The sequence below is a fragment of the Colletotrichum aenigma genome (genome assembly GCF_013390185.1).
Source record: "Colletotrichum aenigma strain Cg56 chromosome Unknown KSG_Cg56_contig05, whole genome shotgun sequence".
In the NCBI taxonomy this organism is placed as follows: Eukaryota; Fungi; Ascomycota; class Sordariomycetes; order Glomerellales; family Glomerellaceae; genus Colletotrichum; species Colletotrichum aenigma.
In genome coordinates, this window is record NW_023500911.1 from 2273876 (window position 1) to 2287460 (window position 13585).

The 13585-nt window shown below is 51.5% G+C and overlaps 2 protein-coding genes across 2 annotated transcripts; one reads left to right on the forward strand and one right to left on the reverse strand.

Annotated features, from left to right (window-relative positions):
• Positions 1–3101: 3101 nt before the first annotated feature.
• Positions 3102–7324, forward strand: CGCA056_v008285 (Uncharacterized protein; the record flags this gene model as incomplete). The annotated part of the gene is made up of 6 exons (XM_037323532.1): positions 3102–3245; positions 3295–3692; positions 3742–3867; positions 3930–4233; positions 4321–4614; positions 7217–7324. The coding sequence occupies 6 exons, from the start codon at positions 3102–3104 to the stop codon at positions 7322–7324; spliced, it is 1374 nt and encodes a 457-aa protein (XP_037177443.1).
• A 2730-nt stretch (positions 7325–10054) lies between these two features.
• On the reverse strand, positions 10055–11107 carry plcA (1-phosphatidylinositol phosphodiesterase; the record flags this gene model as incomplete). Its single annotated transcript, XM_037323533.1, has 1 exon — positions 10055–11107. The coding sequence occupies one exon, from the start codon at positions 11105–11107 to the stop codon at positions 10055–10057; it is 1053 nt and encodes a 350-aa protein (XP_037177446.1).
• Positions 11108–13585: the final 2478 nt, after the last annotated feature.

The following is a 13585-nucleotide window of genomic DNA, read 5'->3' on the forward strand; positions in this document are numbered from 1 at the left end:
ATCTGCCCACGCAATACTTAATGATTCATGTTCACTTCGTCGACAACGCTTTATGATACCCGATACTTTTTTTTAAAACAAAAGCTTTTGCGCGTAGAAATCAGGGCAAGGCTGGTTGGTGCTTTTCAGGTTGGAGGGGGTGTAGAGACATTGTAAAACAGCTCGGGGAGCCTTCGTAGAGATGGAGGGCTTGCGAGTGTTCATTATCAGGCATTGGTTCAAGGGGGTTCAGGTATAAGGGGTTGTTTGTATCACTGTGAGAATAGTAGGAAAGAAATTCAGATTCATTGGTTTTGCTTTGTGGTTGAAATATGGCTGTTCGCTTGGATGTGAGAGGGGGGCTTGGGCTGTGAGTTGGACTGACACGCCGAGATGATATGACTCTTCAATGTGGGGTCTTTGTAATTCCTGGATGAGATTTTCAATATCTGGAGCATATTCTAGCGTTGCGCGGCATTGGTTCTGTCGATTTGAGGTCGTGACTGCGAGTTGAGACCGAAAGTCCGCAACCGTATCGGGCTGGCGTTGGATGCGGATCAAGAATCAGAGATGTCACAACCGTCAAGTTCGCAAGTACACATGAGCGAGCCACGCAATTTAAAGTTTAACCAGGCATTTCATTGTCTATCTGTGGAAAGAGGACCTCTTCAAAACGCACATTTCCTCCTTCTATCAAATCACCCACCCGGGGAGCCTAATTTTCCCCCTTATGCGGCGAGCCAGTTGCAGAGGGGGCTGATGTTGCCGCCGCCCGAGGATCTCGCAAAGATCGGGTAGTAGTATGTTCCCGAGATGATGAATTTGAAGGGCCATGGGGCTTCGCATGTCTGCGTATCGTCGTGCCAAGTGCCCGGCTTTCCGCCGTTTTCGCCTGTTCCGCAGTTCTGCTTTGCGTAGGCTTGGAAGTTTGCTTGGTACGCGGCTGGGACTGCGGGCTCGCAGTTGAGTTTGTACTACGGGTTGCCGGCCAGGCCGAGGCCGACTAGAGCGAGGAGAGCGATGGCAGTTGGAGAATGCACTGTGACTTTGTGAGCGTTGGTTCTTGTGAGCAATCTTGGGGACGTCGTTTTCAAGAGAGAACAAAATATGAGGCAGCGAAAGAGAATAGAAATAGCAATGACAACTTGCTGGTTCGCGTCATGAGACTGGGCACTTTTTCTGTGTGAAGAGCAAGTCGGTGTTGGGCGGTGCCAAGAGAATGTGTCCGGACAGCGAAGGGCGAGCTGCAGCTTACACAAATATATGCTTACCTACCTAGGTATTGGGAGTACGTGGCCGACACAAGCCTTTCCGTGGCTGAAGACCTTATGAAGCCGTCTCTGCATAAGTCACGCGGGCGAGGCTGTTGACCTTGCTAGCAACGAAGCTATCGTCAACGAGGCTAACAGCTACAATAGGCGAGTTAGGGTCGGCGCGGGCAGTTATTCTGGACCTTTAAGTACGTATACTGCGAAGCTATTAGACTAGGCACTGACTGAGGTGCTTTAACTGCTTTTTCCCCTACTGTGAAAACCCCTACTGGGTGGGCTCGAAACTTCCTCAATACCTAGGTATCGGGAAATATCGGGGAAGGAGTACTCCAGCAGAAACCTGTCCTTCGTCTCCGCAGCCGATGGCTTGTTTCTCCAGGACGTACAAACTTTGTCAAATCAAGACATGATATACCAATACGAGCCCTCGAAGTTTACGCCATTCAATTAGTACAACGGATCACGTAGAGCAAGCAATTCGTTTTAATTAAAGCAGGGTTTGTCAATTACAGTAGTATGAGGCTGATCATAGTTCTTGACTTCAAACCACCGCCGATATCCCGACTCGAAAACATTAATGACAGAAAAGCTTAAATTGAACGATAAAGCAGAGCCTCGCAACACAGAATACCTACCAGTTGATTCGTTGCTACTGAAATGATTCACTGCTAAGCCACACTTCACTCTGATGTACGTTGTGTTCACGCCAGTTGCCCTAACCACAACAAGTCACTCAACCTGACATCATCATCAATGGTAATGCTCGCGATAAAAGCTTCGAGGCAATCAGCAACGTTCTGTTGGACTTGGCGAAATGATTGCAATGGCATGAGACCGAAGTACGACTTCAGAACTCCATGTGGTCTGGAAAGTCTGGGTTGATGTGTCGTTGCGTGTCACTGTGCAAGGACATGAGTTGACAGCCGAGATGCGAGAGCCACATCGTCAATCCTGAGTATATATGGGGGAAGTTGCTGGAAACCTCATATCGATCTAGTGCATTACCATAATACTTTCTAACAAGTCCGGAGTAGCTCGGGTGCTAGCGGGCGTACTCAAAGTTTGGACGTCAGGGGTACTAACTACGAATCCGCGAGGGCCGAAGCTCTCGCTTTGTGACGTGGCTAGATTTCCTGGCTTGCTCGCAGCAGATATCTGTTATCTGTTGACCAAGAGGTGATAGCTGTGGTTCATTAAGGGCCTGTCCTCAGATCGGTCAAAGTGGAGGTCCGTGTTGCCTTCACCGCCATCACCAAGCCTGGTATCTCGTCGATTGCGGGTGGACTACTCCTCGCGCGATCCGCGGATAGCTCCGTATTTCCGCATGTTTGCTCAGTTGCAAGGCTTCCAATTCGCTAGAACAACAAGTCGGTCAGTTTAGAGAACGCCTATTTAGATGGAACCCCGCTGCGCATGTAATGGCACCCGCAAGCGATGGGACATTGTTGAACTTTATGTATTCGGCATTCTTCTATCCAGACATAAGCACCAATCAGCACCAGGGAATTATGCTGCTTAGTTCGTTCAGCTGTACATTCGATGGGCATATGTAAATGAGCAGCACTAATATCCGATTAAGGTACGCTCGGCTATTTATAATTTTGACGTACAATGAATGTATGGGATGAATGCCGCTTAAGCGAGGATATCCTAGCTCTGGCGACGGTTCTGAAGCTTTGCCAACCGGAACAAAATATCGCTCTCGGTCTCGCAATCGCTGAAAGGAGGTATTGCAATGCGAAATGTGCGGTGTTCTGTATTTAATCATGGCTTCATCGTGCCTAAGAGTCGACTCTGCGCATTCGCCCAGAACAACAGACTTAGTGACCTTTTTCAACAAAGCTTGATCAAATGGCCGCCTCAACTCTTCCCGTGGCGGGTCCTCCGTTGACTCCAGGAATGGACTTCGGAACCCTTTCATACAGCGACCCTAAGGCACAAGAATTCGACGCACTTGCCTCGGATGTGCTTGAGACCATTAAATACAAACTTTCGGTAAGCCTACCACCAAGTTGAAGTGCCATCCCAACTAAACATCAGTCAGGCTTTGGACGAGGCCGATACACTGGCCGAACTCATCGTAACTGACAAGATGCCCCGTGGCGGGCTCACGAAGACCATCTACATCGATGCTCGGCCAACTGGCACTCGCCTGCTCGAGTCTCCGCCTCCGGGTATGAGCGTAGACGTGACCATTTCTCTGCGTCCGGATATGTTTTTCGGCTTGGCAAACGGAAACCTAGACGTGAACATGGTTGCCCGTATCGGCTTCAACGCGCAGGGTGCCAACCCTCCGAAGTCACACGATCTCTTGGATCGCATGTCTCTTCGACCGTCTAAAGTCATGAATCCCAAGGATTACACATTCTCTGAGGACGCGCTCCCGAAACCAACGACTGACATTGCGGAGATTAAGCGCAACATCAAGAAATTCGGATACGGGTATGAGCAACTTCGCAAGACGACAGCAGTGACTAACGCGAGCTTTTAGGTTGGTTAAGGACGCCTTAGCGCCGGAACAGGTTCAAATTTTGAGACGAGCCATTCTCGAGCAAGCTGCCGGTGAGCGGAAGGCTGGCGTAGCCGACATCGAAGGTGGGACTAACCAACGATTGTGGTGAGTGAAAACTCGCATGTCAATCCTTATGCCGCATACGCTAACAAGAATTGCGACCGAAGGAACGTTGTCAACAAGGGGGATGAATTTCTAGATCTTTTGAACCACCCACTGTTTGACGAACTGCTCGCCTGGTTTCTGGGAGATTACTCGTACCTTTCTCAGGCTTCGGTCAACATCCTGGGGCCCAACAACATGCCGATGCCTTTTCACCGCGACCAGATTCCTATGAATCCCTTCACAGACGATCCAGTTGGTCTCAATTTCATGTTCTACATGGAGGATTCCAGCAAAACGAACGGGGCCACGCATGTGATTCCGGCCTCTCACATTGGTCATGTGCGCCCATGGGATCCAAACAGCTTTGTAAGTTCCCTCGAAAGCTGATACGAGGCAAGACAGCGACTGGACTGTCGTTGTTCTCAAACATGACTAACACTTGATGTCGCAAAGGATGGATCCATTCCAGCATCGGCCCCGGCCGGCACTTGCCTGGTGTTTAATACTACAGTTTGGCACTCAACTGGTGTCAACACCACCAATGCTGAAAGGCCCGCTCTCATCTACGCTTTCAACCGTTACTTCATGGGATCAACCGTGAACCCGTATCTGAGCTTGGGGCAAGATGTCTTGGACAAGTTGACTTTGCGGCAAAAGCAGCTACTTGGTTTTGTTGTGCGCCCGGCATTTAACTGGGTTGGCAAGACAAGACAGCTGGCGAGCCTGTTGAGCGGACTGAGGATGTTGGTAAGACGAGGGCAGAGTATGTGCCGATTGGTGGTAAGGCTACTGGCATAGCCAGTATCTCAGAGAGATATACCAGGTAGCCTATCTCAGTGACTTGGGCGTGGGGCATGGGGGCGGTAATCAAACCGATGCGATAGAGAAAACTTACTTAGCTGGCTGTCTATCGCTTGTTTTCAGCATGAAAAGTTGGAGATCGAATCTACTCCTGTTCAAAATGCTACAGAAGACTGGACCTGGGTCAAACGCTTTTTTTACAAAGAGTTTTGGCGCCTATCTCTTGAAAGTTGGTGCAAAATCGAGGATTGCATGGTCACTCGATGTTGAGATTTCTGCTATTCATGTAATCCTTAAATTTTCTAATGCGTCCTAAGTAAGATCTCGCTTTCGTAGCCGCTTAAAGTCAGGTGGGACACATGATTGATACCCTTGCGCAAGGGGTATGAACAGTTTGATATATCCGCAAGAACTCAGCCAGCTACTATTTGCACAGATACATCATCTATGTGGCCTTTGATTGAATAAAACGAGAAATGCAATTTGCTTGCTACGCAGCCGTCGTTAAGTTAAAAGCATACATTCCCAATGAACCCCTTCTGAGAGCAGCACGACAAGAACTGGCTGTTTTTGTCGGTTACGCATTCCAGATTCAGTCCACCTCCCATCGTCCCAAGCCCTTTGCAGCAGTCTCTGGTAGCTGCAGTGCTATCACATTGGCATTGTTGTGCCCGTTTTGTACTGGATCATACGTGATTAGGGATGTGTACATGTTTGATGGAAGTGACTGGAGATGATCCCTTCTTACGGGAATTGACTTACAGAAGTTGAGAAGCAGTCTCTGCTTCCCCGTTGCTGGGCACAGCAATTGCCGTCGCAATGCCGAGGTAGGAAAGACAGATGCATAGTGACACTGAAACTCTCATCTTGATGGCTGATGATTTTATGGGCAATAGATGGAAGGAAATTCGTCGTCAAAACCGCGATAGGATAAGAAGGAACTCTCAGCGCGACATCTAGCAATGATCGCAAGGAAACTGACTGTCTTTATATGCAAAAGGTCAGTCATGTTAGCGAGTGAACTCTAGTACCTAGTGACGAGTCAGACGAGAAATCACCCAAGGATTATTAAGTTTCCATAGTCTATAAGGCGCTGGAAACATGCGCATTTCTCGGGTCTGTTGGGCCGTAACTTGTGTCACATTCCGCGTAATCGCTTTTTTTTGCGGGTTAGTAGGTAGTATTTCTCTATGGAAAGCTTTACGAACGTCCCGACTGAAGACAAGCTTTGAGAGCTACTCAACATGCGACGAACCGAATGACTCGCAAAAGCTAAAGAAGGGCCGTAGGAAGTGTCTCATGGCCTATTCGGGTTTTGGCCTGACGCTTTGAGCGAATGCGACACCAAGCGAGAACGGGTGTTACTGGTGTGTAGATCGTTTTGGGGTCTCAAAAGTGTCCGGCTTTCAGGGATATCACTTCGGCAGCCCCGGCCGGCGTTGGAATCCTTTGACCACGTCGGGCCAATACTCCGACACGGACTTCGGCGATCCAAAAGACATGTATTTATCGCTAGCTACAGCTTTGAAGGGAGGTAGTTGGGAAAATTGAGGCGTGCCTTTACGCGGCCAGCATCTATCTGTACGCGCAGACCGCGAAGTACTGTCATCTTTTTGAACGCCTGGCACTGGCTTCTCGTCTGTACCCAGTCAAGTTTAAGGGCAACAGTTGATGCAGCCGGCGATTTTGCAGGCCATGATTGTGGCTGGAGACCCAGAAGAACGAGTGAAAGCAGAGGTAGAGAAAGAATTCAGGACTGTTTAGTTGGTGATGTCGGCGCTCCTCATGCAACTGACTGTGCAAATCTATGTAGTCTGAGTCGAGGAGGTTGCTCGAAAGGAGGTTTTTGATTGAGATGGTCTAATTAAGCCACATACCCATGGAACACCACCTTATGGTCTTCTGATAACCTAGGTGTTGGTTAACCACACACAGCAACGCAAACTTAAGAACACCATAATGCCATCTTGTTCCAGTTCATCTTTCCCCATTATGCATTATCAAAAAGTGACAAGCCAGCAACGTCCGCTTCCCCGTCCATGAAGAATTCTGCTATCTTTCCTGGCTTGCTGAATCTCGTCTTCTTTCTCTTCGACATCTCTAGGCTTGAAAGATTTCGAGGGCCAATAACGGAACTGCTTTGCGGGGAATTGAACCTCGCCTGCCAGTCTTTCATCAAAGAGCTACTCGATAAGAACGAATGGCACGGGTTTGCTAAGCTTTTCGCAGAGGAGCTTTGTTGGTTTGAAACTGAAGGGCCTAAATGGTCTCAGTCTTATGACATATTGTACAAGCAGCGTTTTATGCTGTACGTGCGTGTGAGAACAAATTCTTTATTCAACTGGAGTTCAATAAAGATACATACGTGATGCGTTCAAGGCTAGGTTGGCGGATCCCACGGACAATCCAGGCCAAGAAGGTTAAAGGAGCGAAGAATGATGGTTGCCTCCGCTTCTAAGAGACGGGACCCATGACTGCTGCAGTTCGATGGCAGTCGTTCGGTATAATGGTGAAGAGTAAGTTCTGGGGGCAACTAACAAGGCGATAGAGACAGGAACAACGACCAAGACGACCACTCAAGACGAAGATCGGAAAGACGAAGATCGGAGACAACGACCGTAGACGACAGTCAGAGACGGCAATCATGGCGATGTAATGGATGTCGAAGAAAGACTAACGAATGATAGAAAGAATGAAGAAGCTTAAATCAAATAAAATCTTGAGAGCGCAAGAATATTGATTGCATGAGAAGCATAAGAGACTAAGTACCACGGCTTTACGAATTCGTCAGACAGGCCGTCTGGATGCTGGCGCCGCTCAAGAATCCACGTCTTAGCCAGCTCGAAAGCTGAGCTGAAGGATGCGATAAGGGGATCATTAGTAGTGAAATTCACAAGCATTTCTAAGCACACATCGTCTACTTCAGGCAGGTATTTGACAACTGGTCATCGTGATGACTGAGCACCTAACCGTATGCGCATTGCTAATTGGAATCCATGATTATGAAGAAGGGTTTGGATTTTGTAAATTTGAAGGCTGTGTCTGAGGTATCATGAAGATTCAGAACGTGCTTCAATATAACCTTGGTATCTTAAGTACTAAAGATGTTACGCTTTCACGCCAAAGCAAAGAAGCCAAGATCACCTAAGGAGGACACGATCATACTGTCCGTTATTACAGATGTAGCGTCCTTCAGTTATTTCAACCTGGACGAACTGAATTATGCGGAATTCTTTGAGAGATGCGTAGAGTAACATCATGATAGATCGTCGACAAACAACTGTTTCCCATGTCAAGGTCATAGTTATGGTAACATCATCGGAAAATTGAAGGATGGCCTGAGAGAAACACTTCTTCGGACTTTTGGTCTCGTCTCGCAGTTGATCTGATACTAAACTTAACCTCACTCAGGGCACAGGTCTTAGTTTGATCATCTGGTTTTCGTACAGATTGCACATTCATAGATAGGCTATGCAGGTTCTTTGAACAGAAGCAGGTCGCTGATAAGGTTGATACGGCATCTACCCGAGAATAATGCTTCTGCTCTCATGTTTGAGTTGCCAAGCTACGTGTTGATCTTATATCCGAGGAACCACCTGGCCGGCTGTCGCAGTCAGATGATAACATTCGCAGTTGGTGCCCACCAGGCAGTAGAAGAAGCTTCCGGTCTGGAGATAAGAAGACGGACAACCCAATCGGTTCAACGAGTGTCATTCAATTAGCAGGACTTTATCCGTCCCGAAACAAGTAACGCCACGGAACTCCGAGCCATAAAGACACCATACCACCCGAGACCTAATACCTTGACTCTATGTGTACAACCCCAATTATGTGTATCCCAAAACCCAAATTGAGCCGCCGCCCAACCCTCTGCTCAGTAAACCCTCAAAGTCACCGACGTCAACGCCAGCAACGGGTCTCTCTTTGTGCGTGTGTAATACCGTGTACGTTGATCCACCTCTTTAACCAACTCTTTTGCTACGCTCTCTCCCCCTTACATCATTACCGACAAGTTCCCAAAGATATTCCACCGCCGTGCGACCGGGTTTGTCGCACAAGGCAACCAGACCCAGACAGCACAACCCCAAACCCTCTGCCAAAGGATGAGATCGTCTTCAGCTGGACAGCTCCCAAACCCCTCAGCCGCCAGCCCTGTTTCTCCGCCACCCCGGGAAAAGACCCAGGAACCCAGGAAACCCAAATTACTCGCGTGCCTGCCCTTTCCGCTTCGCCTCGAAACGAACGGCTAATGAAGATCCCCTTTTTTTCCAGCTCCATAAAAGTTTCCGATGCACCCGTCCCGGTACCTGACGATCAAATTTTCCCTCATCACCCATTCCCAAAAACATGGCAGTTTTGGCGAGATGGGCAAGTGAAGCTGAAACCGCCACTTGCGTAGTTGGCGGCGGCAAGGGAGGTTTGGTGGGTGGGGGGCGTGTGTAAAAGAAGCTAAGAGAGATTGTGTGGGGGCACAAACGCGAAGGGGAAAGGGAGAGCAAGCAGGCAATGAGAAGCGGCCACATCCGCCGTCGACAAGACCTTTTTGGTGTGACACTGTGACTAGTAACGTCGCTTGCGTCTATGATCGAGATCGCTTCCAAGAAACCAAACGAGATCCGATGAGTCCTCCCGGATCACGAACTAAACCACCGTTTTGAAAACACGCGAACAGAACCACACGTTTCCCTCGCCTCAACGGCCCGATTTCTAGAACGAATAGCGATTGGGTATCGACAGAGAAAAAGCCGCCAGAGGAAAATAACAAACAGCCGCCCGGATCTAGTGTCGTCGGCTAGGGAGCTCAAGGAGAAGTGTCGTCCAACGAACGAGCGGTTGTGAACACACCAACGGGAGGGAAAAAGAGGAGCACCAAATCGAAGGTAGGAAAAAAAAAAAAAAAAAAAAAAAAAAAAAAAAAAAAAAGAACGCTGCGCCGGCGCCGGCGTGTTTCGGGCTAGAGGCGGATCGGCGGGCATCCGACGCTAAGGTGGCCGCCCCTCCCAGCCCGGCCGAAGATCCTCATCTCGGCGACGCGTGCGCGCGGTCGGGGGACGGACCCGCAGGCCGCGAATCAAGGAGGGGGGAAAAGACCGCAGCAAACCGACCAACACAGTCCGTTTCTCCGTGCCTCCGAAAACGACATTGGCCGGTGGAGCTTTGATGGTTGTAAGAGTGCAACAGTCGCAGCGTCTCTGTCTCTAGCGCGTGCTGTGAACGAAGCGTAGTGGACCCAAGGGGGGGTGTAGATGGATGACGACAACGACAGTGTGATGATGACGACGGGACCAATTAATGATGAAGCACACAGTTTTGCGACTGGGATTTCCGTTTTTTTTTCTGTTTCTTGTTTTTGGGGTGTGTGTGATTACTGCCAAACGCCGGGCCTTCACAACTCGGCGCTACGGTCCGCCAGCGCCGTATTCCGCGCCAGGACCTCGTCCACCAGCGCCCGGCCGGGGAAGTCCATGATGACGATGCCCGTTTTGCCCGCGTCCGCGCCGCCCGCCGTCTCGGCGAGCCAGTCGCCGGTGCGGTCGTTCATGCCGGCGACCGTGTGGTTGAGGTTGCCCGCCGCGGCCTCGATGGGCAGCACACCCACAGAAGCGCTCAGGTGCGCGAGGTAGAGCACGCGGTTGTTGGGCTTGGCGGTGGCGGCGCGCTTGAGCGCGTTCTCGATGGCCTCCCACTTCATGTAGAGGTGCTCCATGCTGGGGATGATCCAGAGGTCCTCGAGGACCATGTCGGAGGACTCCCAGATGACGCCGTAGGGGGACTTGGGGCCCTTGGAGGGGAAGTTCTGCAGGAGGAAGATCTTGGAGCGCAGCGCGCCGAGGGCGGGGAAGGGCTTGCGCGGGTTGTGCTTGTGGAAGTGGGCCTGGGCGCCGGCGGAAGTGAGGGTGTCGTTGTGGAGGTAGATGTTGAAGGCGTCCTCGAAGGTCATTGTGTTGTTGCCGAGGGGCCGGCCTTCCTCCTTGAGGCGCATGACGACGGTCTCGGAGGGGTGGGCCTCGAGGAAGTCGAAGAGGGTGAGCAGGACGTTTGTGTAGGAGTAGCCGGTGGCCATGGAGGCGTGGTAGATCTGGATGGAGTCGTTGACGAGGCGGCCGCGGATGTCGAGGTAGCGCATGCCGGCGTTGAGCTGGGCGGAGAGGTTGTGGTTCTGGCACTGGAAGACCTGGTTGCGGAGGGAGTAGGTCATTGTGTCGTGGGTGCCCGGGATGGAGAGGGAGGTGAGGTTGGCGTCGTCCGGGATGGACTTCATCCACTCGGCGTGGAGGGCCTTGTCGACGTCGAAGGAGTGGTGGGATTCATAGCCGCGGTAGCAGTGGTTTTTGGACTTGACGAAGCAGGGAGCCAGCGAGAGGAGGACTGAGAAGAGGGCTGACGCGAGCAGGAAGAAGGAGATGACGTAGAGAAGGGGCATGCAGTGGAAACGCATCTTGGGCGGTTGAATGAGATGAGCCTGGGTGTGACGCCCAGTCCGTAAGAGTGAGTGAAGGATGAGGTAGTGTGAAGTTGACCGGAAGATCCGGGATGTCCGCGATGAGCACGGCGCGGCAGTGAGGTCTTTCGGTGTAACGGCGGAGTTTCGCGGGCGTGGTCTCCGGCACGGAGTGGGAGCGAGACTTTCCCCCCGACGGGCGGAATGGAACGACAACAGTCTAGGACGAACCAGCAAACGCAGCCCTCCCCCTTTCTATCTAAGCAGACGAGAAAAGGAAAATTAGAGTAAGAATGATTGCACTCGCAGTCGGAACATTTACAAACAACACAACGCTCTCAGAGGGGGAAAAGGGCGGATATGTTGAGAGAGGTCAGGATGAGATGTCGCGATGAGATCCCGTGGCTTGAGCACGTGGGCATTGACGGCGTCGCGACATGACGGTTGAAGCACCGCACCGACGTTGATCCGGAATTAAGAATGCTGTTCCAGGTCCCGGGCCGGGCCTGTTCAGGACGCGGGACGTTCATAGCGTCCCCTTTTTTTGCCCCTGAATCTGCTGTGTGGAAGTTGAAGCATCCTTGCATCATCTCGATCCAGCATGGCCTTTGTGGAGAGGTAAGGGGGTAACGACTTCGTTCTATCATCGCGAGAGTCTGTTTGCGAACTACGCAGATTGAAGGCCGCGATGTTTGCCCAAGGGTCGCATTGAAGTTTGACGTGGGACGTGTTGGTTAAGGAAAAGGGCGAAAGAAGGGCATGGCGGGCGATCTGATAGCGCCCGGTCCTTTGCGGGGGTGTTCAAGCGCCGTGAGCAGGGCCCATACCCCGCGCTGGCGGCTTCGGCGGGACAGCACCCCGTGGCCGATCTGCCCTCCCTCCAACCCGACGACAATCGTGGGAAGCCTTGGAGAGTATTAGAGATAGATGGACGTTTCCCAGACCGCGATTGCCTCGACTCCAGAAGCCTGCAAACCTATGCACCGTTCTTTGATCGTCGTGTATCAGGGATCCTCTCGCGGTAGCACAGCATGCAAAAGCAAAACAGCGGTTGACCACAGGACATGCGGTGTGCAACAATTACACAGAAACCCATATCTCTACCGACAAAGAAAACCGGTTCATGGAAGTTTCGGCAAGGATGGATGTCTTGGACAGGTGCTTCCCCCCCACGTTTTGGATAAGGCATAAGGCAGGTGGTTGGTTTTGTTGGTGATACGTCGGCAACGCCTGACCTGGTCGCGCATCGTCAGTATGACCATACACTTGCGTCTGCGTTGTCAGATCTTTCGGCCGATAGATTGATGCTCGATAGGGCGCTATATCTGGCGCTCACCGAGAGTTTCCAGATGGCACGCGGTGAGCATGTGCGCCATTCAAGGCGTCCATGGTAGGCTATCATGCGGGCTGAAGAGTTCTCACTGCTGGATACAGCTTCAGATTTTGAGACAGCCACTTTTGCTTCACGTCGAGCGAACCCAACCGCCATCCCACGCCGCAGCAGGCTGTCACCCATCACAGACATCACAAGGCCGCTTCCCCACCCGCCAACCTTCGCCGGCGGCGCGTGAACCTTGTGCTGCAGTGGGATTCCTGCAGGCGCCTTTTGCCCCCGCCTTCGAACCACTGTCGTGAAGCCTCGCCTGCGCTGCAAAGCGATCCGCAGAGGTCACCCGCGGGTACTTATTAGTCGTGTGTGGTGGAGCATGAGCCAAATAATCCTTGGGAACGCTCTTTTTTGGGGAAAGCCTACGGCGGTGGCAGCGGGGTAAAGAAGTGGCAGACGCGTCCGGGGATCGCTGCTGTGCCCCTCAACTCTCTCTTATCGATGCAGAAGTGGCGCGAGGGGAGGTTGGGAATCGACGTGTAAGTGTGGAAAGCGGGGGTGAGATTTTGACACCGCCGATGCCAGCACGGTGATGCAAGGCATGGAATACTGGTCGGCGATCGAGTTCGGCGTTGTGAAGAAATAGAAGCTTTTGGGGCGATGCGTTGTGAGGTGATGTTTGATGGCGATATGTCCTAGGTGTTATGGCTTGAGAAGAAATTCGCCCGGTTGGTTCAGCTGGGATTTTAGAGTTATGCCTACCGAGCGGGCGGATCTATGCCGGGGACGAACGACACGAAGGCGATGGAACTGCTTGCTGTGATTTTTAGCAAGTCGTATGCTGCTGTTGCATTGACAAGTCTCTTCGGTTGCGTGGATACGAACGTTAGTAATTGAATTGCTGTTATTGTGCCTCTGCCAGCTAGACATGTAGACTACAGACGTGTGTTAGTATCTACACCGAGGCAAGAGCTCTCACCGAATCTCACCGAAATGCCAGAAGCGTGCAGTTCGCTAGATGAGGCTTCTTCTGCCAGGCATCGCCGGCAATACGGCCATGGCCACCGCCCGCTATTAACAGGTCACATCGCCATCTGCGACCCGCCACGGTTGTACGTGCCGTCTGGAGGCCCCCCTCCGCAGAAATC